This window comes from Gracilinanus agilis, chromosome 5 (assembly GCF_016433145.1).
Source record: "Gracilinanus agilis isolate LMUSP501 chromosome 5, AgileGrace, whole genome shotgun sequence".
NCBI classification, from domain to species: Eukaryota; Metazoa; Chordata; class Mammalia; order Didelphimorphia; family Didelphidae; genus Gracilinanus; species Gracilinanus agilis.
The window spans coordinates 198,303,679-198,330,977 of NC_058134.1; the positions used below are offsets into that span (position 1 = coordinate 198,303,679).

At 34.3% G+C, this 27,299-nt stretch overlaps 1 protein-coding gene across 2 annotated transcripts in view; it reads right to left on the bottom strand.

Annotated features, from left to right (window-relative positions):
• The window catches only part of LOC123249305 (activating transcription factor 7 interacting protein), a 139,224-nt gene that overhangs the window by 45,945 nt on the left and 65,980 nt on the right, over positions 1-27,299 (bottom strand). Inside the window, exons 2-7 of one of the 2 annotated variants that reach the window (XM_044678297.1) lie at positions 22,315-23,363; positions 19,586-19,660; positions 18,529-18,609; positions 18,093-18,241; positions 14,170-14,307; positions 2,296-2,361 (exon numbers count right to left, since the gene is read on the bottom strand). In XM_044678297.1, the coding sequence (XP_044534232.1) occupies positions 2,296-2,361; positions 14,170-14,307; positions 18,093-18,241; positions 18,529-18,609; positions 19,586-19,660; positions 22,315-23,356 (1,551 nt within the window). In that variant the 5' untranslated portion in view covers positions 23,357-23,363. The remainder of the gene's footprint in view (positions 1-2,295; positions 2,362-14,169; positions 14,308-18,092; positions 18,242-18,528; positions 18,610-19,585; positions 19,661-22,314; positions 23,364-27,299) is intronic. The other variant, XM_044678298.1, reaches the window with a different exon arrangement.

A 27,299-nucleotide genomic window follows, 5' to 3' on the forward strand; every position in this document is an offset into this window, starting at 1 on the left:
GCTTGATTTCTTTAAGAAGTGGAAAGACCTATGTGAACTGATGCAGAGTGAAATAAGCAGAACCAGGAAAACATTGTACATAGTAACAGCAATATTGTGGAACAATCAAATGTGATAAGACTTTGCTACTAACAGCAATGCAACGATTCAGGACAATCCTGAGGGACTTATGAGAAAGAATGCTACCCACATCAAGAGAAAGAACTGTGGGAGTAGAAATCCAGAAGAAAACATGATTTATTGCTTGTTTGTATGAGGAGTATAGGATTTGGGATTTTGTTTTAAAAAGATTATCACAAAAATGAATATGGAAATGGATTTTGAATGATAATAACTCAGTGGAATTGCTTGTCAGCACCAGGAGAGGGGAGGGAGAGAACATGAATCATGTAACCACGGAAAAAAAAAATTTTTTTTTTTTTAACCCTTGTACTTCGGTGTATTGTCTCATAGGTGGAAGATTGGTAAGGGTGGGCAATGGGGGTCAAGTGACTTGCCCAGGGTCACACAGCTGGGAAGTGGCTGAGGCCGGGTTTGAACCTAGGACCTCCTGTCTCTAGGCCTGACTCTCACTCCACTGAGCTACCCAGCTGCCCACGGAAAAATATTTTTAAAACTATATTTAAAAAATGAACAGTACAAAAAGGGTAAGAACTCTATCTACATATACAAGCACTAAAACCAACAGAGTAGCCAAGGCAGTCAGACAAAGCCAATTTTCGGTTGGAGGATGCACCAAAACAACAAAAAAAAATTGTATTTTTCCACTGCAAGTCTAAGAGGAAAGTCATTACCACCCTTCTATGGTCATCAAAAATTGTAAACATTTTGAACTTGGAGAAGAGAAGAGAGTCAAGTGAATCAGTTCAAAGTTTCACATTTTTTAAAGAGTTTTTCTAATAAAAATAATTAGAATATTTACACTATATCATTTATAATTCATGGTCTATTTCTATTCTGGGAAGGAAAAGGCTTGAATAAAATAAGTCTTATTATGTGAATCCTTTTCAATGTAGGAAAACATTTTAATGTATCTTAAGTCAAAATCTTTTGTTTTTCAGAAAGCCCAACTAGGTATTTCTGGAGGTTAGGTATCTAATATACAGTTAATAATGGTTTATAACAATTGAAGCACTTAGAATTATTACACTTAGCAAAACCTTCATGGGTTGCCCTTCTTTATAGTATTATCTTATTGAAGTGGTTTTTTATTTGGGTCAATTTCCTCTAGAAAAACTTCTTAATAGTAACTGAAATACCTAATGAAATAGTGAGTCATTAAAGGAATGGCCTGTTAATTGAGAGAAGTCCTAATGATATTAATGTGATCAGGAGTGATAGGAATGAAAGCTATAAAATATTACTTATTCAGAAGACATGGTAACTGACCATATAATAAGAGTCCTTAAGAAACCTGGTTTCCAAGAACTTGTTTTGTTTTGTTTTTTTTTCAGTTGATAATATTTTTGTTTATATTTCTTTCCTTTGTATATATCAAATCATCAAGAAATACTTTATATGCCTGGAGAAAATAACTGCATATTTCATATGGAAGAACAAAAGAGTTTGAATCTCAAGGAAAACATTTTTTTTAAGTTGGAAAGAAAGAAGTACTATTTAAGCACTTTCAGACTTAATTTAATTAAGCAGTGATCTTCAAAAGGTTTAAAAATAGGTTTAAGAAAATAGAAAAGTGGACTGATGGCTCAGACTAGACAAATTATTAAAAATCTTAAGAAAGATTGCTACAAATCACTGATGAAATATATCTCTTAACAAAAAATTAAAGGAAGAGAAAAAGACTTCTAGAGTAAAAGGCAACAGAGAAGACCACGACAATTTTAGATATGACTACAAGGCCTTTTGGCAACTTCATATGATCATGATCATAGTGTAATAAAGACAATGAAAGGCAAACTGCAGCAGATCCAAAAGGCAGTAAAAGTGAGTTCAATGAAGGACTACAAGATATGAAATTTGAGGGAATAATATAGTAAAATAAAATGTAAAGCAGGTCATTTAAATATAGATGAGAACATGTGAAGGCCACAGGAAAAAAACTAAGCAGATAAAATTATTGGTATAAAAGAATGGAGTAGGTACCAAGTTTACTAAAATGGACAAAGAAAGAAAACTAAAGGACAAAAACAGTTTAAATTTCTGTAAGAGATTGTGGTCAGAAAGGGGATAAAAGGAATGTTAGGAGTGATTTAAGACCCTTAGAAAATAAACATTTCCTACTAAACCCACCATTTAGTTTCCAATATTAATTAATTTATAAACACTAATTCTTACTTCTTGTCTTTTCTTAAGGTCCTCTTTGGCTGCTCCGAAGCGTTTGGTCAACCTGGCTATTTTAGCCTAAAGAAAACAATAACAAAACTGAAAACAGTTTGCATTATGACATTCAGTAACAGGTAGTACCTAAAGAAGCATGTAGTCTTTGGGAAATTTACACTTTAAATACATACATGAGTTAGCTCCCAAATGGAAGCATAGTAAATCAATGTTGAGAAAAAAAGTAAATAAACTATGGTCAACATTTTCTCAAATATTAATTTCCTATGGGTTTGCTGTGATGTGACAGTCATCACAGTACTGTATTTTTTTTCATTCAACTATTCAACAACTTAAAAATATGAGAAAATAATTCGTTACATTATTGTTGAACCAAATTTTATGTGGAAATAACATTATAGTTACACATAGATGCTTCCTATCACTTATTCAAAGGGCACCCAACTTTGAAATATCCAAATAATCATTGGTTTAGTAGTCTCTTTGCTGCATATCTTTGGCTCAAATTCAAATCCTCAACTTTGTTTTTTTTTGCTTTTACCTTCAAGGTAAAATTATTCACTGAAGTGAGGGTTTTTAATGAAGTTAAATATCAAAAGGGAGACTAAAAGTATAAGCAAACACAAGTCCCTACAAATCTACCATCTGATTTTCTGGGTAAAAAAATTAAGTGTTTTTTAAACCTAGTGGAGAAGATCCTAAGCTGCAACATATTAGAAGAAACAAGTACCTGAATTTGTTAATATGTAACAATTGCTTAACTGAATTGGATTAAATGGACTTACTGCTATTTGATAAATTTTCCTACAAAAGCTATGAAATTCAATTAAATGCACAATAGAAGCTAAATTATTCTAAAGGTATCTGATAGGATTCTTCAAGTATGATTTTTATTACGTTTTAGGAGATATTTTTCATATAGGAACACCTCTGCAGAAATAATAGAAATAAGCAGGCAAACATTTCTCTCAATTCCTTTACCTTCATAGCACATTAAAGTTGCAATGGAACAGTCCTTTCTAACTCTTTAGCTCATAGATTCTTTCCTCTGACTCCACTCCCTGGAAACTGCCTTAACTGTCTCACAGTGGACAGAAGCGCTGGCTTTGGAGTCAAGAAGATGTGAGTTTCAATCCTACCTCAGATATTAATTAGTCGTGTAACTTTAGGCAAGTCATTTAATCAGCTTGCCTCAGTTTCCTTATCTGAAAAATGAGGGTAATAATAGCTACCTCCCAGGGTTATTGAAAGCATAAAATGAATAAGAGGTAAAGCATTTTGTAAACCTCAAAGCACTATATAAAGACTAGCAAGCAGCATCCTCACTATCTTAAATGGTTTCAGTATTTAGGCTTTCCCCTCTCCCATCTGTACACCTGTCAAAATAGTCTTTCCTAAGGCATAAGTGTAATGACTTAAAGTCTCCTATTTGAAAACTTTTGGGGCTCCCTGATGCTCCTAATATAAAATATAAACCGATCTCTTAGACATTTAAAGTCCTGAACAATATGGTTCCACAAAATTAAAAAAGTCTGAGGGTAGGATTCAAACTCAGAATCACAGATTTAGAGCAAGAGGGGACCTTAAAGGCCATGAAGACTAGTTTCATCATTTTATAGATAAGGCTCAAGAAGGATAACTTCAGTGGAGTTAAGTAGTAGGGCTGGGATTTTAAGCCAGGTCATCCTAACTATAAATTGAGTACTCTTTCCATTGTACTACATTGCCTACTGTCCCTCTCTTCCTCTACATCTTAGTACCTTCATAGTTAAGACATGACTTGCTACATAAACCCTTTCCTGATGCCACTGTTCTTTCTGTTTCCAAATGTTAGTATTCTTCTATCAACTCCTTAAAATTATTCTGTACATACTTCTTTATTATCTACTTATGAGTATACTGAGATATCCCCATAATAGAGCTCACTCCCTTCACCTAATAGACTTCATTCATTCATTCATTCATTCATTCACTCATTCATTCATTCACTCATTCATTTTTTTCCTGGGCTCTATTTGTTGAAGGAACAAAATTAGTTCCTTACTTGGTCAATTCTAGAGAATTCACTATTCATTAACTCAACAATCTACTTCCTTTAGAGGTATATTTTATCAATTTAAGAAACAGTTTAACTATTGCTAAAATTTAGTTATTCAAAAGAGGTTGTGAAAACAAATTTGACAAATGGGAAAAAAATAATGTAGATCTGGCACTCTGGCTGAGCACTGAATTAAATCAATTGACTTGAGATCTACTATGCCAAATCTATCACCTCTCCCAAAAGATGATTTTCTTTGGGACAAAGCTACTTAAAATATAAGTATATATAGTAATATACTGCTACATGATGATGATTTTTATGTATTTTATATTTCCTGGTGGAAAGGTCATTGCCTAGAGCAGCTATTCCCCACCTTGTTCATTAAAAATTATCAAATATATATAATTTGGGTAAGTAAATGTTCCTTTTGGTTAAGGTTTAGTAGAAAATAAAAAATCCATATGCTATTGTTAAGTGCTTCAATAATTAAAGACAAGATGATTTTAGGAAATAAAGGCTAAATATGGAATCAAAGCTTAGGTTCACTCCTTAATAGCCATGCAATTAAAGGCAAGTCACTTAATCATTATGATCCTATTTCCTCATCTGTACTGGCTATCTTACAAAGGTCGCTATGGCATAAGTACTTTCTAAGTTACAAAGGAACAAAAAAAAGAGAACTTCATTGACTACTATTCAATAGCACCACTTATCTAAGATTATCTCAGGAAGTACTATTAGGGGAGTAATATATAACTTGAGGCACTGAATGTATAAGAAGCCTGAAGAGTGGGACTTATGGGAATATATTTTTATTACTAAAGGAAAAAATAGGTTATCAATACTCTTTCTTCTTTTGAGATTTACTTCCTAACCACTGTAACAGGAGTTGTTGCTGAACAAAAGTTTAAAGGACTCTTTTAACTAAAAATAACTTAAGAAATGAATTACAATTGTTGGAGCAATACTATCTCTATAATAATTCAAACTCTGAGAGACTTCATGAAAATATTGCTGTATACATCCTGTGGCTCCACCTTCAATTGAGAACCAATGTTTGACCTTCCAACATTATTTCAGCTACTACCTCACAAAAACCACAAAATGTGAGAAATGAAAAAAGACTTAATAGCCATCTAGAGCAATCTGTACTCCCAAATGATCTACACTATAACATACTTGATAAAAAGAATTCAGCCTCTGCCTGAAGACTTTGAATGGGGAAACCCACTACCTTTGAAAGCAGCCCATTCCACTTTTGGCCTACTCTAATTGTTAGAGAGGTTTCCCCAATTTAAAGTTGACATTTCTGCAATTACCACTAAGGGCTCTTGTTCTGTCTTCTGGAGCCAAAAGGAAAAAAGTCTAATCCCTATTCCCCATTACAATCCTTCAAATAACTGAGGATACTATCCTATCATCTTTGAGGCTTCTCTTTTCTGGGCCAAACAGTCTCAGTTACTTAAATCAATTCTCATATGACACAGACTCCAAGGTCCTTTATCATGCTAGTTGCTTTCCTCTGTTTCCTATTATCAATACCCTTTTTTAACTTTGGAATTTTTTGTTCTTTACAACAGATATTCAGCTAAAATTTCACCTTCTACAGGAAACCTTTCCCCTTAATCTTAATGCTTTCCCTCTGAGGTTATCCTGAACTTTTGCTATACGTACATCCTGTTTGTACAGAGTTGTTTATCCATTGTCTCCATAAGACTGAATTCTCCAGAGTAGATTTCATTTTTGTGTCCCTAGTACTTAACACAATGCCTAACCCAAGCAGAGACTAAATAAAGTTGACTCTCTGAAGTGAGGTAAACTAACAAGGAGAACAAGTTATACAGAAACATTAAGATAAATAACTGACTTTAGAACTCTCATCAACAAAATGACCAACCACAATTCCAAAGGCCAAATGATGAATCATCACCCACCACCATTATCTACTCTCCTTGGACATCAATGCAAATATCTGTTTTGCTTTACTACGCATATTATAAGGACCCTTTCTTTTTTCTTCATTTTAAATGGAGATAGAAGAAAACAACAAAGCGCCTTCATTCTATACTGTGTCTGATGTATCTTCTATTTATGATACTATGGTATCATTAATAATTGTATTCTAAATACAAATTAAAATAATGATGTTCTTTTTGAACATTTTTTTCACATTAGCTGAAGTCAATCACAAAGCAAACCAAAGTCAAACACAAAGCAAAACAAGTGTTAACGTCATTGTAGCTAGCTATACCAGTTTTAAAGCCAGTTTTGATGGCTTTTTGTGACTAATCTCTTCATACCAAAGGATTCCAAAGAATAAGAAATGACTTGGAAGTATAATCTCAAGTTGTAAGAATAATTACCAAGTGCTTGATGTCAGACAAGTCATTCAACCTCTTTGGACCTCTCTCTTTTCATTTACTCAATGAGAAATTGGGGTTAGATGATTCCCAGATAATATATCTACTATAAAAACACTTTTCCTCCATACGTTGATACAAAGTACAGGTAGGAGTCAACAGTAAGAAAATTAATGAATTAAAACTACTTTCTCCTATCTATACATTTTTCCAGGACCTACATGGATAACCTTTATTTCAAAAGCATAAATATATATTTTTTTAGATTTATTCACTTACTTCCAAGCATTAACCAAAAATGCCAAAGGAAAATTATAGCTGGAAAGAATTAAATTGTTAATGAGGAATATAAGTATTGCTTGTTTGCTTGTCTATGATCAATACTTAGTACAATATGCGGCAAGTTGTTATAACTTGCTCTCTTCTCTGTATCATTTTATAATCAAAAAATACAGAAAAAAAAGGAAACCTAATTCTGTAATTAAAGACTTCTAGTGGCTGGGAATACAAATTTGGGAATATTATTTTCAAAAGATACACATATTGAAAGGTAAGAATGAATTCTAGTAGAAATAGAACTCTTAATTTCTATGGATGAATAAATTTTATAAATTACTTTGCCTCTATGGTATATGGCAATTAAAATTACTTATAAAATTCATTAAAGTACTCCTTTTTCAAAGTAAACTTAAAAAAAAATCCCACGTTAAAGTAAAAAATTTCCTTTATAATCAACATTGTTGCTGTAATTATTGTTCAGTCATGTCATGTTGAGGAAGATACAGAAATGATTTGTTTTCTCCTTCTCTAGTGGATTAGGGCAAATAGAGTAAGACAAGTGATATGACCAGTCACACAGCATGTGAGTGTTCGAGGCCACATTTGAACAGAAGCCTTCATGACTCCAGGCCCAGTGTTTCTATTCATGAGCCACCTAGCAACCCCAAAACATATATTCATAAATTTAGCCTCTTGCAGATTTATGTTTCATTGAAAATGACATACTTGGTGATGGATTTACTTCAAATTGCTCTTTTCTACCACATCAAATCAAGGTTTTCATTCTTAGCCAATGTATATAGCACAATAGGCACTACATTTGGGATCAGAAAATGTATGCTCACATTATTTATCTATCACTTATTAGCTATACAACAAAACCTTGGGCAGGCTAATTCATAGGAAACACAGGCTATTTGTGTCTGATCTGTGGTAGTCTTTAGAGCTCATATTGGTCTGATCAGCCAGAGTTGGATACACTACTGAACCCTACATTGTGATGCTATTTTAGTCCTTTTTGAGTGAGAAGAATGACAACAATAACAATTCATAGGCAACATGGTGCAGTGGAAAGGGAATTGCATCTGAAATCAGAATACATGGGTTTTAATATTGGGTTTACTAGCTGATGCCTCTATGACTCAGGAGGGGAGAAAAAAAAATCACTTTACATCTGAGCATCTCCACCTAAAATATGAGAAGGGAGATATAAAGATGGGATGGACAAAATGATCTCCAAATTAACTTCCAGCTCCAAAACTTATAATTTCATGACACAAAAATACTGAATATTATTTGTACTATGGAGACTGTCACAATACAATTAGATAAATGATAAAAGTGCAACTATCTGGAGAAACTAGAAATCCTAGAATAACCTCACTTACATCAGTCTTATTTATAATATTGTTCAGTAGTAGGAATACAAAGATCCATAAACTGAGAGTTGGAAAACATGGTTTCCAGTTTTAATTCTAACTAACTTTGTGACTAGGAGCAAGTCATATATCCTCTCAAGCACATCAAGCTCACCAAATGATAAGAATTGGAAGTGATATGGGGACTGTCTAATCCAACATATTTCTAAAACTCTTCATTGCTCAATAGAACTAAAATGGTTATCCAGCTAAGTTTTAATGCTAAAGTACTTGGGATCTGGGAATTAAAATTTTTTTTTCTATTTCAATATAATTTGGCTCCTTTTGTAATCCTAGCATTTTATTTGGTACATTTAAAAACATTCAATCCTGAGAAGAGGTCTGAAGGCTTCTATCAGATTGCCAAAAGGGTCCATGACAGACACAAAAATTAAGAACTCCTGTTTCAAAGCTTCTGGAGAGAGAATCCCCAACCTACTGAGGAATCCCATTATACTTTTATATAGTTCAATTTCTAGAGAAGATTTTTCTTGTTCCAAGTCTACATTTCCCCCTACAATTTACTCCCATGCTATTAGCAAAGTTCTATAAGACCAAAAAGAAAAGGTATTACCCCTTTGTTCTAGGTGACAACTCTTCAAATACCTCATAGTTATCATACCAATTTCCCCCCCTCTTCAAGTTTATTGTTATCAATATAGTTTTGTTATAATATTGTGATCAATATAAATAGTGTGTCGGCTAAGGGGGTTAAGGAGGTTTGGGGGAGAGGAAAAGAATATGTAACTATGAGAAAATATTCAAAATAAAAACCTTAAAAAGATAAATAAATAAATGAATGGATAGATAGATAAGTAAGTAAATAATGTATCAAGATAACAATGCCCAGGGATCCTTTCATCATTCCTCATGTGATAAAAATTCAAGGGCCTCTCATCATCCTGGTTGTCCTCTTAACAGTGAGAGGAATCAATGTCTTTCCCAAAATGTGAACTTCCAAAACTGAAAAAATATTCCAGGTGGACACTGATGGGCAGAGTACAGCACCGTGTAGCCCTTAAAATAGCTTAAGATTTCATCAGCATTCTTAATTTCATCTTCTCTTATACTCAAACTAAGATAATAGTTTACTAAAATCCAAGATATTTTTCAGATGACCTGCTTTCCAGCCAAGTTTTCCATATCTTTGTGATAATTTTTAAAAAATAGCTACAAGAGTTTACGTTTATCCTTATTAAATTATATCTTACTCATTTTAGCTCCATATTCTGGCCAGTAGTGATCTTTTTGAACCTTGAACCTGTCATCTAATGGATTATCTCTCTCCCCCAGCTTTCTGTCACTTGTAGCTTTTGATTAAAAAGGGATGATGAAAGTAAAACACTGAGGGAACAGAAGTGACCTTAGAAAACTTTGTGAAAAAAGAAAATAAGGTTTATATAACTATTCTTTTTTTTTCAACTCTTACCATCTGTCTTAGAATCAATACTATATATTGGTTCCATGGCAGAAAGGGTTGAAGGGCTAGACAATGGGAGTCAAGTAACTTGCCCTGAGACACAAAGCTAAGAAGTGTCTGAGGCTAAATTTGAACCCAGGCCTGTCTCTCCATCCACTGAGCCACCTAGCTGCCCCAACATAAACTATTCCTGATGAAGCCAGGGTGGCTCCTTATGATTTTTCCCCCTATCTCTCTAAAAATATGCTTCTAATAGAATATAACAATAACCAAAGTCAAGATTTTTGTTTTCCAAGTCTTTCTTTTCTTTTTAAAAATTGGAGTAATTTTGAAAGACTTAACTCTGATTGATGCAGTGATCCACCATAATTAACGAGGACAGATGATAAAGAATATCACCTTCAAATGAAGGCAATGTAGGATGAGAGACTTATTTTTGGATGGGACCAATACTGAAATTTATTTTGCTTGAGTGTGCTTTATTTGTTGCAAGGTGGTTTCCCCGCCTTTTTTCTTTCTTAACAAGAAGAAAAATAAATGTCAATTGAAGAAATCAATAAAAAGGAAAAATGGTGTTTCTACTACCTCTCTGTCAGACCACAGATAGCATGCTTTGCTCTAGGTCCTCTGGACATATGGCTGGTCACTGAATTAATTGATCAGATTTTTTAAGTCCTTTGAAATTATCTTTCTTTATATTGTTGCCCTTATAAAAATTCCTTGGAACGCGGGCTCCTTCCATGTGCTTATAATATTTTTTCTAACTACAGTATATTATCTTAATATACAGTGCCAATTAATTGCTCATCTTCTATCTCCTTTATAGAAATTATTCATATTAGTATTGTAACAAGTAAACATAAAACACAATAGAGATTTATTAAAAACTTTTAAAATTAAATGTTACTAATGTTTACTCCTGAGGTCAAATTTTTCTTCTTGTGTTAGGATCATTAATTCTTCTTGCTTATTGCTATATAAAACTATCAGAGGCTATGATTTTTTTTTTAATTACTGGTTCCTTTCTTGAATTTTGACTCTCACATGAACTTTCAGGTATTTCTACTATTATACTTTCTTACACTATCACAATTCTCTGTGGTATCTACTTTTCTCCTTGCTTCTCTAATTTTTCAGTTTAAAATCCTTCTGGAAGATTTTTAAAACTCCAGGCAAAAACAAATCTTTTAACTTTACAATTTTGTTTACTCCTTCTCACTCCAAAAAAAACAGTTTTGCAAACAAAACAGAATAGAATAAAGAATTCAATGGGAAATGCCAAATGTCTACAACTTGTTTTTTAAAATAATATGTAATTTTAAAATAATACGTAATAAAAAAAGCATGTAATAAATTCTCCAATTTACTTTCAAAGCCGTCCTGCTCATCTATATCTACCCCCACCTCCCAAATTTCCTCAAATTTTACCCTGAGCATTGTTTTAGATATTCCAATGACCTTCTTTTATTTCTTTTGTTTTATGGGGAGGAGGGGGAATGACACTTTTGTTTGGTTCAACATCCCTTCCAAATTCCTTCCCTCTCAAATAAAAAGGGAAAAAGTACAATCCTTTTCACAAATTAGTGTAGTCAAAGAAAACAAATCCACATATCTAAGGTAAGTACATTGTTACAAGGATTCATTAGGTATAATCCATTTTTTTAAAGCTGTCATCCAGAAATCCAAATCTCATTTTGAGATGTCATCTTCCTAACTAGCTGTTCATTTCCCAAATGTCTCTTTTCTGAATCCTTTCCTTCAGTTGGCAGCAGTGCTGAAAACACTACCTAAGCCTTTAAGGTTTTTTGCCCTTAAGACTGAAGTCTTTGGGAGTGTTTGCTATGTTCTTCTTGGGAGCATCCTTCAAAACAATGTAGATCAGTGGTTCCCAAACTTTTTTGGCCTACTGCCCCCTTTCCAGAAAAAATATTACTTAGGGGCAGCTGGATGGCTCAGTGGATTGAGAGCCAGGCCTAGAGACGGGAGGTCCTGGGTTCAAATCTGGCCTCGGACACTTCCTAGCTATGTGACCCTGGGCAAGTCACTTAACCCCCCATTGCCTAGCCCTGTAACAAATAAAATTAATATAGAAAACTATATATAAAAGATATTAGGGTTTAAAAAAATTACTTACCCCCCCTGGAAATTATGAAACTATTTATTGAACTCAGAATAGAATGCAATACAAAAAAAGTGTGGCCATCACTGTCCTCTGGATCGCTGCAGCACCCACCAGGGGGCGGTAGCACCCACTTTGGGAATCACTGATACCATCAGAAGGGAATGGTAATCATTCTCTTTGAAAAGTATTGCAAATTCTCTCCTTATTGTGATAGTTACCCAGTTGACAAACATTTGCCGCAGCACCCTTAGGTGGACTCAACACAATCACTTCTCTTCTGTTCTTCCTGATACTTGTACCAACTTTCACCTGATGGCTACTATAGGATTTATAGGATCACTTTTCGGGGAAAAAGGAAACTGCTACGGCTCCCCTTATAGCTTCTTTTTTATGAAGAGTTCCAAAGTACTTTCCTTCCTCTAGGTGGCTATTTTTTGTTCCCTAACTATAAATATTCTCTTATCATCCAAACTCCCAATACAAGTCAAAAATTAAATTTACCTTTGGTTAACAAGGAAGCCTTTCTCTCATTTTTAAACGTGTAAACACTAATTACCTTTTCATTTATAATCCAAACCTGGGCTTCTTAACCTGACGTCTGTGAACTTTTTTTAAACCTTACCTTCCATCTTAGAATCAATACTATAGATTGTTCCAAGGCAGAAGAGAGATAAGGACTAGGCAACGGGGGGGGGGGGGGGGGGTTAAGGGACTTGCCCAGGGTCATACAGCTAGGAAATGTCTGAGGCCAGATTTGAACCCAGGACCTCCTCCTGAGTGAGATAGAATTAAGTGTGCTATTCTCACAGTAAACATTCAGCTTGTACCCCTCCCCAATATTATCGGGACAGAGGTGCCCAGTTGGCACTCCCCATTGAGAGGGGGGGATGTCTTAGAGGTCTAGTTTGTTACCTTTTATTGACTTTATCTAGAAGAGATTCCGGGACAAGCCTGGAAAAGTGGACAAAAGACCTTGATTCAAAGGCAATAAACAACTCAGTTGCTTCCTTATCTCTTAAGAATGTTAAAATGACACTTTTACTATGCTTCACCATATCCTGACCCAGGTAGAATCCACGTGATTAGACTGTAAGTTGTGGTCCCCAGATAAGGGGGCCAGAAAAAGGAAGAGGGGAATCTTGCATTAGGAACCTATAAAATATCTGTTTTTGCACCCAGGCATTACATTTCCCTTTAGGGCATCTGCCTTTCCTCATGAGGAAAAGAATAAACTACTGCCTTTTTACTCTTACCTTTCCCACTCTGGGTTTTGTTTATTTCAGTGAGTGGGGCATTTGTGCTCATTTTTATCTCACACACTCCAATCTCTAGGCCTGGCTCTCAATCCACTGAGATACATACCTGTCTCCTGTCTATGAACTTAAAAAATATATTTTGATAACTTTCATCAAACTACTTTCCTTTACAATCTTATATATTTTATTTTATGCATTTAAAATATTATTCTGAGGAGTCTGGAAAATTCATAAGCCTGCCAGAGATCCATGACACAAAAAAGGTCAAGCATCCACAACCTAGATGGTGGAAAGGCAATTTTGTTTTAGGAAAGCCTGTTGTCTGAACATAGGTGTCACCTGACCATGAAAGAAATACAAACATCACATCCTCTATGCAAATCATAGTAATCCAAAGTGAGATTCTCAGGGCTTATTTTAGTACTTCTCTTGCAGTGGTAAGGCAAATTGCTAGAGGGCTAATTTCAGATTTAGAGCTCTCCACTCCATTAATACCTTCTATAACAACACGCCAACAAGTCCAAATTCCTTTTTTTCTCTCTCTAATTCTCTTAAAACATTATCTATCCAAATAAAAACCTTCTCCTCCTACTTCAATTCAAGGTCCTTTTTCTCCTTATTCATGTTCTCTTTGTGGCCTTCACTTTCTTCTGCTTTTCCTTCTCCTCAGATTCTTCTACTATTTTAACTTGAATCTTCTCCTTCTCTACCTCAAATTCTTCCTGTTCTGCTCAAGTCCTTTCAAATTTCTCCTTTCAAAATTCAATTTTTGGCCTTCTTTCAATTCTTTATTCAACTATTTCCCTTTTCCTATCTCCATACAGCTATCTCCTTCAATGTTTATGTGAAGGAGTTGAACTATTTAAATATTAGGTTCCTTTCAGGTCTAAAATTTCATAAATACATATTATAATGAGGGAAATGTTTTTGTTTTTGAAATCATATTGTGTAGAAAACTTAAGTCTGCATACATACCTGCAATTCTGTAAGAACAGTTTTATGCCTCTTATTACATTCAATCTTTTCCACACGCATTTTGAGGTCTGCCAAGGTCTTATCAAACACAGCACACTGCAGAGCACTCAGTTTTTCTTCTAAAAGTCGTTGTACAACCTAAAGTATGTAAAGCAGTGTTACCAACTCAGTACATCCATGTATAGGCTATTAAGCAGTATCATAGCTACATTGCTTAAAGTCTGACAATCTGTCAACTAATTCCACTGGTTAAAATATAGAATAAATCATATGTACAACAAAACTATTTTTTTCTTAATACCAAAGTTCTTCTGATGAATCTATAGCATTGTGAATCTTAGAATATTGAAATATTATGAGATCAAAAGCAATAACAATGCAAGATGAGTGTTATATATGTATTTTCAATAATGGCATATAGGAGAAAAGTACTATAAGGAATGTTATCCAGGAACATATATAATATGAAACAGGAGTATACTACAGTTATTATAAAAGGTAAGAGATAAAAAGATCAGGTACTAGAATATTACTCATGCTATGTAAAAAAACCTAATAAGAAGGCCTCTGAAACACAAGGTAGTTTCTCTATGGAGGAATCAATTGTCAAGTCTTATTGATTCTACTTCCATATCTTATTTCTACCCCTTCTATCAATTCACACACTGTATATATGAAATCACGAGTTATTAAAGTACTGACAAGTATTAAAGTCAACTAATTTATCTTAAAAAGAATTCAACAGACTTGATGCATGAAACTACTCATCTGCCACTTGTAGATTCTTCAAAAAAAGCCACAAGTAATCATTAAAAGTATGTAAATTTTTACCAAATTTCCATTTCTTATATTTCACATCAAGTGGTTTTTTAAACACATTTTAAAATACATTCTTTCTATAATTTTCCTACTCTCCCTTATTTCTCTAGCCACTTAGTTCAGTTCTATCAATATAGAAAAAAAAAACATTCTTGTTTTTGACCATATGAAAAGAAATTATTCCCAATAAAATGTATTTAGCTGATTTTGGAGAATAGGATAAAACATATCCTTTCCCTCAATGAAGAAATTAGAGACTGTAAATCAGAAATTATTAAATGCAGTTGATCTTTTGATTTGTTTTTGTTATTATTCAGTCATGTCAGATTCTTCATGACTCCAAAGACCATAAATAGTGTACAAGGGCTTTCTCTCCTCCACTATCTCTTGAAGTCTGTCCAAGTTCATGTTCGCTGTTTCTGTGATGCTATCTCTATCTCTGCCCTTCCCCTGTTGCCTTTGATCTTTCTCAATATCAGAGTATTTTTTCCCAAAGAGTTTTCTCTTCTCTGTATGTGTTCAAAATATGTAAACTTCAGCATTTGACCTTTTAGTGAATAATCTGATTTAGTTTCTTTAAGTACTGACTGATTTGATCTCCTGTCTGAGGGATTCTTAAAAGTCTTTTCTACTACCGCTATTTGAAGCATCAATTCTGTGGCACTCAGCTTTGTTTATAGTATGGCTTATAAGGGAAAACTCACTGGGAAGTGGAATATAAAATAAATTACTATGTTGTTTTTTTAAAAAATCAATTAAAAAAAAAAGAAGTACCACTGGAGCCCCATGCTATTATTAATGAAAACATCAATTTTTATAACCCGCTCTGAGAAATTTCCCTAATAACAATAAAGACCATTATTTAATTAGTAATACTCTGTAAACATCAGGCTACATATTTTTCTCTAAGTCAAAATCAGATTGCTTGTAGAAAAAACAAAAGGTTAGCAATTAAAAGTTTGGTTTTTTTTTTCCCTTCAGTACCAACTCTGCTAACAATAAAATGTTTAATCATGGAAAAGTCAGATTGTACTTCTATGTCTCAGCCCTGATCTGTAAAATAAAGGAACTAGACTAGGGGGCAGCTGGGTAGCTCAGTGGATTGAGAGCCAGGCCTAGAGACAGGAGGTCCTAGGTTCAAATCCAGCCTCAGACACTTCCCAGCTGTGTGACCCTGGGCAAGTCACTTGACCCCCATTGCCTACCCTTACACTCTTATGCCTTGGAGTCAATACACAGTATTGACTCCAAGACAGAAGGAAAGGGTTTAAAAAAAAAAAATCATAATACCAGAGTGGCATTGTAGTTTGTGAATAGTTAGCCAGAATGGAATGAGAAGAGCTGCATTCATGGCCTATTTCTGAGACATTCAGGCTATGGGGCCATGGCATATTACTTACTCTCTCAGCATTCTCAAGACATGTAGTTATTTAAGAAGATAAATTATAAAGGAGTTGTTGAACTATATCAATGAAGGGAATTTCCCATGATGATTAAATCACAGGTCTAGAATCTCCCTCTACTACAAATTCTGTGAAGGCACATGAGGAAATATAAAAAGTATCAAAATAACCAACAGGCATTGTTATCTATATTCCAGATTAAGCATAGAAAAGTTATAGCAAACAAAGGTGGAAAGGTGTTAATTGCAAACAATCATCCAGAGGTAACACAAAGCCTGCAATATACTTCAGTAAAGTCAAAACTAGACTAAAATATAATTGGGAAATATATTAACTAAATAAAAATACAATAACAAATGGATAATATTAAAATTTGATTTTTAAAGTGAATATATAGCCCTGAAGGAACCCTTACATATAGTTTAGTGGCTCCCATTTCTATATGAGTTTGGCATTGCTGCTCTAAAAGATCTCCTTTATCATTCTTTCTATTCCATTCATCTATCTTCCCCACACCTAAAATATCACTAAATGATCTATTCTTTTTGAATTATGCACACCCTAAAACTTGTTTCCACATACATTAAAATATTCTAATGTCTCTCCTCTGTTGATTATCTCTAATATATCTTTTTTATACATCATTGCTTACATGTTGTCTCTCCCATTAGACTATAAACTCCTTAAGAAGAGGATTTTTTTTTTAATTTTTTTATTCCCAACACTTAACTGGTATTTTAATTTTTACATAATTGGAGAGAAAGGGAAAAGAAGAGAACAAATACTGAAGTGAGCAATGTATAAGAATGGACGTCTAGAATAGGTCTCTGATTGGAGGTTGGAGCCGCAAACCCCAAACCTCCATTTAAGGAAAGAGCCCAGTTGAGCAATCTCATTTCTTACTGGGTTGGATTACTCTGGGACTTCTCTGACAGAATTCTCTTCCCACTCCTAACTCCTACTTAATAGCTTCCTTCTATGCTTTGTCTTCCTGCACTGGTTGTCAACTCCTCAAAGGAATCTTTCATTCTTTTTTCTTTTTTTTTTTTAATTTGTATCCCTAGCACTTAGCATAGTGCATGCACAGTAGGAACTTAATAAATATTTATTGCCTGCAGGCGAGGGCACTATCCTATCCTTTGCTAAGACCTTAATCTACAAATACTTAGCAGATACTCTCCTAAATTTTGTAATTAATGGTTGAGTCATGCCTCCTTTCTCCTATAATGTATTAGAGACCAAACCATTAGATTATTTGGGAGAAAAAGAAATGAATGAAAATCATTGAAATTATTCTCTCTTAATCCTTTCCTACTTTAATAACTAAAATATAAGGAGGGCCTATGTAGTTCAAAACTAAAGAAAACAAAAAAGGGAAAGAATTGTCATTTTTGACTACAGAACTATATATGATAATGTATCTGTGAAAGAAGGAAATTCCAAAACAAGATTACTTAATAATTAAATATATGATCTAAATGTAATCTTTAAATAGTGTCCTATTTTAATAGCAAAGCCCAAACACATACCTTTTAAGATAATATGCTATTTTAATAATTACTTAATATTTATTACTTATATATGAATTAATGTGCATGTTAATATTGAATTTTTTTTAATTTTCTTCCAAGATTTAGAGTAGTAACTAAATAATTCAGCTTTGCATTCAAATTTTGATATATGTGTAGTTATTAATAATACCTTTTGGAGCTTCTGGTTAATGTCCCCTCTTGCTGTAATCTTTACTTGGAGTTCTGCTTCATACTCTTCTCCCAAATATCGTCGACGTTTAGACTGTACATTATCCATATCTTCTGATTTGGACCGTTTTCTCCTTGACAACAATTCATCTAGAAAAACAAAAATAAATGCTCAATTTGATTTTTATTGCTGCCTGTAAGGAATTATTTCTCTATTTCTTTAGATCAGAAAAGTTGTCTCATTCTTTGTTACCCAGTAAAAGTAAAGAAAAAGTTTCTAAATATCACTCTGGTGGTAGAGATAAAGAAGCAGCAGTTAAGAAATGGAAAGAGAATCATTCTGTTACTAAATAGGTAATGAAGTGTTATTAATATATCTTCAATTTTTTTTTTCATCTGTGAGAACTATTTAAAGCTTTTATTAGCACATGGCATACTTTTTCCAGGTCTTTCTTCTTCTTTATGTGGTTCCTTTTCTTCTTCTAATTTTGTATCCTTTTCTTTTGTCTCTGTTTCTACTGTAAACAAACAACAAAAACAAGGTCAATTTTACTTGTATAAGGTTCAAAAGTAATTCATCATGATCCTTTGAATATTTTTAACCACCATAATTAATTAGTTATGGAATGACCAAAAACAACTTCAACTTTAAAAGAGTAAAAAGAAAAATAAGAATTACTACAAAAATTACCTTAAAGAAGATTGTTATCAAATTTTCAGTTCATATTAAAACAAGAATACAGAACTTTCCTTCCTCTCCCTCTTCATTTCTTTCCTTAAAGAATAAGTTTCCCTATTTTGCTCAAGCTGAAAATACTGGGGCCACCACAGTCTGATCCCACCATTGATTAGTGATTCACCCCTCTTTAGACAAACTAGTAGGAGCCCCAACTCCAGAAGGTTCCCCATATTAATGCTGAACTTAGTGAGGACATTATTATTATTAATCCCCTGCACTCTTCCCTAGCTCCCCTCCCAAAATATTTTGTATATACTTATGTGGACTGTTTCATTTTTGTCCTCGTATCCCTAGCATCTAGTAGCACTATGCCTACAGTATATGGTATAATAGGTATTTAGTAAAGTGAGAGACTTAGTCTCAAAACTTCCTCTAGTATCTTTTTAGTAGCAAGTGAGTAGAAGCAGAGAAGATAAGATAGTAGGAATAACTGGGGAACAGGAATTTTATAAGATACAAGCAATAACAGAACAAGGGGACAAGATATTCAAGACTAGAGGTTAATGTAATTATAAGGTCAGTATTGGGAAGGGAAGAAAGTAAAGTCAAAGCAAGTGTAATGGCCTCAAAGAGAATTGAAAGGAGCTGTGGGAAGTGAAAGAGAGAGCAATAATGAAGAATAAGTTGAGGAAGAGTGAAGCAAAGGGAGAAATGCAATGAAAGTTAGTAAAAGCAGTATAAAGGCATTTCAAAGTTCTTGATCATGAGAAATGGAATATCTGTAGATGAGGGTAAAATTAAGGGTGTAGACTTACCTTGTGGCTGAAGTGCAGTAAAGGAATAGGTCATTGGAACTGAAGCAATTAAGGAGCTGGAAGGACACATGGAGTCTGAGGGGACATCAAAGTATAAGTGAAAATTAAATAAGGGCAAGGGTTGAAGTGAAAAAGATATACATATATGAGTTTTGTACTGAACATCCTAAGAAAGAAGAAAAATTTGGGGGAGGGGGAGCACAGGATAGGTCAGGAAACAAATGACCTCAGGATCTGGATTGTGTGAAAATCTAGAGAAAATGAATCTTGGTATGAGAAGGTACAATAAAAACTGGAAAAGATGATCAGGGATGCAGTGTTTTCTAGAGAAAGCTAAATTCCAATGGGTGCCAGAAGAAGGAAGAAGCATGGAAAAAAATCTTTAAGATAAAGAGAAGTTTGTTAACAATAGGATAGATTCCAGAGAGCAAAATGGAAAAAATGAGCAGTTAGATTGGGAAAAGGAAGGAATGACTAGGTGGGCATCAGAGAACAGGAAGTAGTAGAAGGGAGAAGAGGAATGGGGAAGAGGGGAATAAGAGATAAAAGATGTTATAGGGAGTTATATAGTACCTTTTAATAGGCTCCCGACCCTAATGAATATTAAGGGATATATGGTTCCCTTTCAAGTGTTAAGAAAGCGTTAAGTATTTTTAAAAATGATACTGATTGGGCATGGGGTGAATGGCTCTTCTCATAGATGAGGTCCTGACAACAAAAGATCTTGTATCTAAGTTTTGGGTTCCAAGCTGGATCTTTGAGGTAAGGGAGAGTAGACTGTATTGGGGATTTAAAGATAACACTGTCAAATTAGATATTTCCATTTGCAACAGCCTTTATCTCCACTGTCAGATCAATTTTAAGGAAAGGACTATACAGTTCTTTGTATCTCTCAGAGCTATAGATAGGTATGTCTTTACATACACAAAAAGCTCTCAGGTATTTGTTCGCTTACTGATTAATCTTAAAAGCAATATCTCACATTTATATAATACTTTAAAGTTCACAAAGAACTTCCTTTACAATCACCTGGTGAAATGGGTATTTAATTCTTACAGAAAAGGAAAATGAAACTCAAAATGGTTAAATGAATTTCCCCATTGTCGATTGTAAAAATGGGATGTAAACCTCTTTTCTCCTAAGAATACAGAACTCTTTCCACTGGGTCATAATGATTTGAGAGAAATGATTTTTGAGAACAAGAAAACTTTTAGGTTTTTATAAAGCTTTCCCCACAATACACAAGTGCTTGGTGGGTGTGAGCAGACTGCAATATAAAACAACAAAGAATTTCCATCAAAAGAGTAAAAGGTATCAACAGGGAGATGAATAAAGATGACCTAGTCACATGGTGGTGAGGACAAGAAATGACAGGTAAATAGCTCAAGTGCTCCACTGTTAATCTCAGGAGAATCTGAGGAAGGCTTCCAACATAGAAGTATATTAAGAATCTTACAGGATAAGCAGGTATGAACTAAAGTATGCATCTCAGGAGAGAATATCCCAAAATCATTGAGATCTCGGATAAATTTGAGTTTTCTTTACACCAAACCTTATGTAGTCCAAATATTTTTACCTCTACTTTATAATAATGAAAATGAGGGTCAGAAAGGTTTTTTTAAATTTTAATAAATTTTGAAACTTTACTAAACAGTGCCTGACTTCTAGTTCTATATCTGTTGCCCAGATAATACAGGAGAGAGAGAGAAATAAATGGAAAGAAGAGGTAAGAAAAAAAAGAGGCACCCTAGCAGGATTAATGATTACTGCTATCTTAAGCCTTCTCTTTTCAAATGAGAGGAAAACAAACTGTAGTTCCTTTAATTTAATCTCCTGCCAAGTGAATTTTTTGCAAACTGTTTTGTTTTGAAAAGTCCTTGTTCTAATAATTTACTTCAAAATAGAGCAATTCTTTTCAAATTTTCTCTTTCTTTAATTAAGAATCTAGAACAAATATACAATTTAGAAAATAATAAACATCTATTCCCAAATACATTTAAAAAGTTTTCAATGAAAAGGTAACTGTGGGAGCAGCTAGGTGGCTCAGTGGATTGATAGCCAGGCCTAAAGACAGGAGGTCCTAGGTTCAAAGCTGGTCTCAGACACTTCCTAGCTGTGTAACCCTGGGCAAGTCACTTAACCTCCATTGCCTACCCTTACCACTCCTTCTGTCCTAGAACTAACATATAGTATTGATTCTAAGACAGAAGGTAAAGGTTAAAAAAAAAACAAAAAACAAAAAAGGAAACTGAATGACTAGCCAAATTCAAAGCTATTTTCATTGTGCTTCTTTTCTTTCACCACTATAAAACATCTTACTTTATTAAAGTCCTTTTTCTTCTCCCTCTCTGATTCTGTGAATGTATATTATAGTAGACTGATTTTCTTTCTAACTCTAGATAAACCTCTCTTTTAGTTCTTTCCCACATGTATGCATTTTTTCAGGTTTCTATCCTCAGTTCTCTACTCTGCCTTCCTCTACTTCATATGTAATCCGCAGAAATTATTTTAAATATTATTTCCCAGAGAATGCCTACCAATAACTCCATTTTAAGTATTGACTTCAAGTTCCCAATCCATATTTTCAACCACTATTTCACAACTTACAATAACGAATTAGGCCTTGAAGAAGCCAATGAAAACTAATTGTAATCCAAACAGTATGTGAAATGTTATCAAATCTACATGTAATGGGAAAAAAATATTTTTAAAAATCCAAACTCTCTAACCTGGAGAACTTGATTCGTTTGGCAAGACAACTTCAACATCTTTTTCACCAGAAGTTTCCTCTTCATCAGAGAGTACCAAGAAAGCTTCTTTAGGCAAACTCTCACTACTACTCTCTTGTTTGGATGGTGAACCTAGAGAATTTTCCAATTTTTCTCCCAAATCTGGGTTTGTTTCTTCAAGTGGAATGAGAGAAGTTTTAGAAAAGGAAGTAAGTTCATCTTCAGCAGGAGCCAGCTTTTCCAAAATGGGAATAATTTCATCTGTCTCCATAGAGTCTGCATTGTCTAAGGTGCTCTCATTTTTATCGTCTTGAACATTTTCATCAGTGGTTTCTGGAAGACCTGGAGATTTGTTATCTTCACTCTGTGCATCTTTGCCTATTTCCATACTGCTTGATATAGCTTCTTCTTCAAAAGCTGACTCTATAAGAGGATTTTCATCCATATTTTTTTCATCCTCAGTAGGAAGGTCAGCACTAATAGGAAGGTCATTACTCATTTCCAGCTTTTCCTCTTCAGTTTCAATATTGTCACTAACTATAGCTTTGTCTTCAAGTGGGCTCTCTCTTTCTCTTTGGTCCAAATTTTCATCATCTGTGCTACTTTTTTCAAGATTATCATCATCTTTATTGCTATTAGGAACTGTGTTGTCAGTTTCAGGGACAGTATCTTTTTCTGGTTCGTAAGTTATATTTTTAGGAGATGCTGTTGCACATTTTAGACTTGAATCATCATCCTCTTCTCTTATGTCAATATTTAAGAAATTTGAGGGGGGTTCCTTCAACTCAGTTTTCCTATCTTCAAGGTCCAAACAAACATCTTCTATGCCATTCATGTCCTTACCATCTATACAGTCAGAATTATCTAATGGTGAATTTAGGTCAGAATCACCATTTTCATGTTTGCCATTCAACAATTTGACATCAGTTTTCAGTAGCTCTTCTTTGACTTTGTATACTACCTCAAGTTGTTGACGATCACTCACTCTCATTGTTTTTCGGGCTTTAAAGATTTTTTTCTGAGGTTCTTCTGTACTTTCCATTTTGAATCTTTAAAAAAAAGAACAACTAAATGAATATTTAATTATATGAATAATAATTTTCATATACTACAACAAAATGTTTTTAATAACCTATATATTGACAATACAAAGTGATAACTAATCTCAGAAAAAGAAACTTATAAAATCAGTTTAGGATGAAAAATACTTCAATGCTTGTTACAATACTATATCACTCTTCATGACAACAATGTTAGTATATACCATGCTAGATCAGCAAATTTTAGGGATATTTAAAAAGAATAAAATTTGTTTTAAGTACAAAAAAATACTGAGAAATAATTTGCCTTCCTCTTATAACACTTTCATACTGTCTTGGCCCATTTTCTAATAGCTGACAGAAAGCACATTATTTCATTTACAATTCACAAAAAAAGCTGAAAAATATACTACTAGTATTATCACTCCAATTTTACATAACAGAAAATGGAAGCCAATGAGGCAGAATGGTTTATTTGAAATTATAGAGGTAATAAGATATAAAAGTAGAATTTGAACCCACTACTGACTTCAAGTCCAACAGAATTGACATGAAAGATTTTCAAGATAATAACTAAAGACAAATGTTCTTCCACATTTTGTGATCTTTATTTAAAGTAACTCAAAAAAGAATTAGCAAAGTTAATATTTATTTTATAAATATTTAATAAATGTTATATTGGCACTTGCCCAAATCAATATTTCCCCCAAGATCAATTTTGAAAATAAAATTAAAATTGTTTCCTGCATAATTAAGTGCTGTTCACCATTATTTTTCCCCTATCTTGTTTTGTAGACTGAATTACAAAAAAAGCTGCCAGGAAAAGTAAGAGAATCTTTTTGGAGTAGATTGTGTTTTATCTTAGCAATGATAGGCAAATGATTAAAAGTTCTTCATTAGGTATATGCCTCCAAATTATCTTTCAATAAAATATTTTTAGTAAGAACAAGCATTTGAGATATTTATTCCAGTTGAATGCAATGCAAGATAAATTACCCTATAACTTATGAAACTTATAAAATGAGCCCTGAAATGGGTGAAATAGCACAGAAAAACCTCTAAAAATACACCAAAATCTGTGTAACATCACTTTTTCTCATAGCAAAGAATCAGAAACAAAATAGATGTCTGATGATTAGGGAATGGATAAATAAATGGTGGTACATGAATGTAATGGAATATTACTGTGCTGTAAGAAATAAAGTATGTGATAAATACAGAGAAGCATGGAAAAGTCTGTATAGACAGATGCAAAGTGGTCAACAGAGTCAAGAAAACAATATCTATATAAATGGATAAACATAAATGAACCACCAAAACACACCAACAGGGAAAAAAAAAAGTGGGATGGGGAGGAGGTTGGGAGAGGAAAATATAAAAAATCATAAAGATCAAGCATGACTTGAATGAATAGATATGAGAGAATGTCACCAACCTACCCCTTCAGGAGGTGAAAGTCCACAGGTGTGATATATACTGCACATGTTTTTGGACTTTTTCAATGAATTTGATCAGTTTGTGCTGGTTACTTTCGTCTTTTAAAAAATACTATTTGTTAAGTGGATGGCTCTATGTGAAGGGGAGTGAAAAGAATACAGGGGATAACTATGATGATGTAAGAAACAGAAGACAAAAACTTATTTAAAAAAATAAATACGAGAAAAAGAAGACTTCCGGGTTAAGATGGCGGCAGAGTAAGAAGCAGCTCTTAACCTCTCCTGACCGAAACACACAAAACTCCTCAAGGGGACAAAGAAACAAGTCCAGACAAACGGAGGAACCCCACAACAGGGCACAGCGTGGAAGGTACGTGGAATGGAGGCATTTCCATGCTATAAAAGGGTGAAACAGCTCTCACTAAATCGCGGGCTGAGCAACCACCCCAGCCCCACCCCCTCCACACACAACACCTATAGCTCCGAAGCCAGGTAAAAAGAAATAGAGCAAGTTTGGGGCACCCATTGAATCATTGGCAGCTCCGGGGCCTGTTCCTGAGAGCGGCGGGATTTGGGACCCCAGGAAGCTAGCGAGCACACGGGGAATTTGAGCGCGGTCACAGAGCACGGGCTGAGAGCAGAGGCACAGGTGGAGGCGTGGGTGGAGGCGGACAGGTGTATGACTGTGGAAGCAGCGCCCTGAGGCTTGTAAAAAAACCTCCAGCAGAGGATCAAGCAAGGGAATCCACCAGGGGGCTTGACCTCGGACAGACCCTGAGCGCAAGGATAAACCTGAGAAGCTGCTGGGCTAACAATGGCTACCCAGTCTCAGGAAGCTCAGAAGAGAAAAATTAACAACAAGAAAAAGAAGTCTTTAACACTCGACAACTTTTACACAGAGAAAATCCAGACAACCGAGCAAACAAAGGAGGAGAACAAATAAGCATCCGGACCCTCCTCAAATAAGGAAAACTCCTCACAAGCTATGGAAGAGTTCAAAACTGAGATTTTGAGGAAAATGGAAGAGATCTGGCAAGAAAATAACAGTTTAAAAGGTAGAATCTTGCAACTGGAAAGTGAGGCTCAGAAACCAAATGAACTGATAAGCAAATTGAACACCAGAAATGACCAGATTGAAAAGGAATACCAGAAGCTTATAGCCAAAAACCAGAAGATTATGGCCAAAAACCAAAAGATCATAGCCTAAAAACAAAAGATTATAGCTGAAAACCAGTCCCTAAAGGCTAGAATTGAGCAGCTAGAAGCTAATGATCTCTCAAGACAACAAGAACAAATAAAACAAAGTCAAAAGACTGAAAAAATAGATGGAAACATGAAATATCTCAATGAGAGAGTGACAGACCAAGAAAACCGGTCTAGAAGAGACAATTTGAGAATAATTGGTCTTCCAGAAAAACCAGAAATTAATAGAAACCTGGACTCCATACTAACAGAAATAATTCAGCAAAATTGTCCTGAAGTCCTACAACAAGAGGGCAATATAGACATGGAAAGGATTCATAGAACACCTGCGACATTCGATCAAGAAAAGACAACACCCAGAAATATAATTGCCAAATTAAAGAGTTTCCAAGCAAAGGAAAAAATCTTACAAGAAGCCAGAAAGAAACAATTCAAATATCAAGGAGCACCAATCAGGATCACACAGGATCTGGCAGCCTCCACGCTAAAAGATCGCAAGGCTTGGAATACGATATTCAGAAAGGCAAGAGAGCTGGGCCTGTAACCACCGATCAACTACCCATCAAAATTGACTATATATTTCCAGGGGAAAGTATGGGCATTCAACAAAATTGAAGAATTCCAGGTATTTGCACAGAAAAGACCAGGGCTAAATGGAAAGTTTGATATCCAACCACAGAAATCAAGAGAAACATGAAAAGGTAAATAAGATACAGAGGGGAAAGAAAGAAAACTTATAATTTGCCTTATTAAGGGCCTCAGTGAGATCTAATTATCTGTATTCCTATGTAGAGAAACGTTATGTATAATTCTCTGTAGTGAACTCTATTCACTATTATAATATTCACTATTATAGTAATCAGAAGAATAATTCATAGGGTGAGGGTGGAACACTAAATAATCTAAGATGACATGGGGGATGGGAAAAAGGGGGTGAATAGCAGGGGACATCAAGAGAAACTTGAGTGAATAAGAAAATAGGATATTCTATTACACACAAAGAGGGCATGGGAGGGAGAGGGGACAAATACTATTATAAGAAGGAGAGGAAGAGAACATTAAGAGGTAATAATCTACAAAACACTTTCCAAACAAATAAACTGGATCTAAACAATTGGAAAGCCACTAACTGTTCATGGGTAGGTCGAGCCAACATAATAAAAATGACAATTCTACCCAAATTAATTTACCTATTTAGCGCCATACCTATCAAGCTACCAAAAAACTTCTTTACTGAATTAGAAAAAACTATAACAAATTTCATTTGGAATAACAAAAGATCAAGAATATCAAGGGAAATAATGAA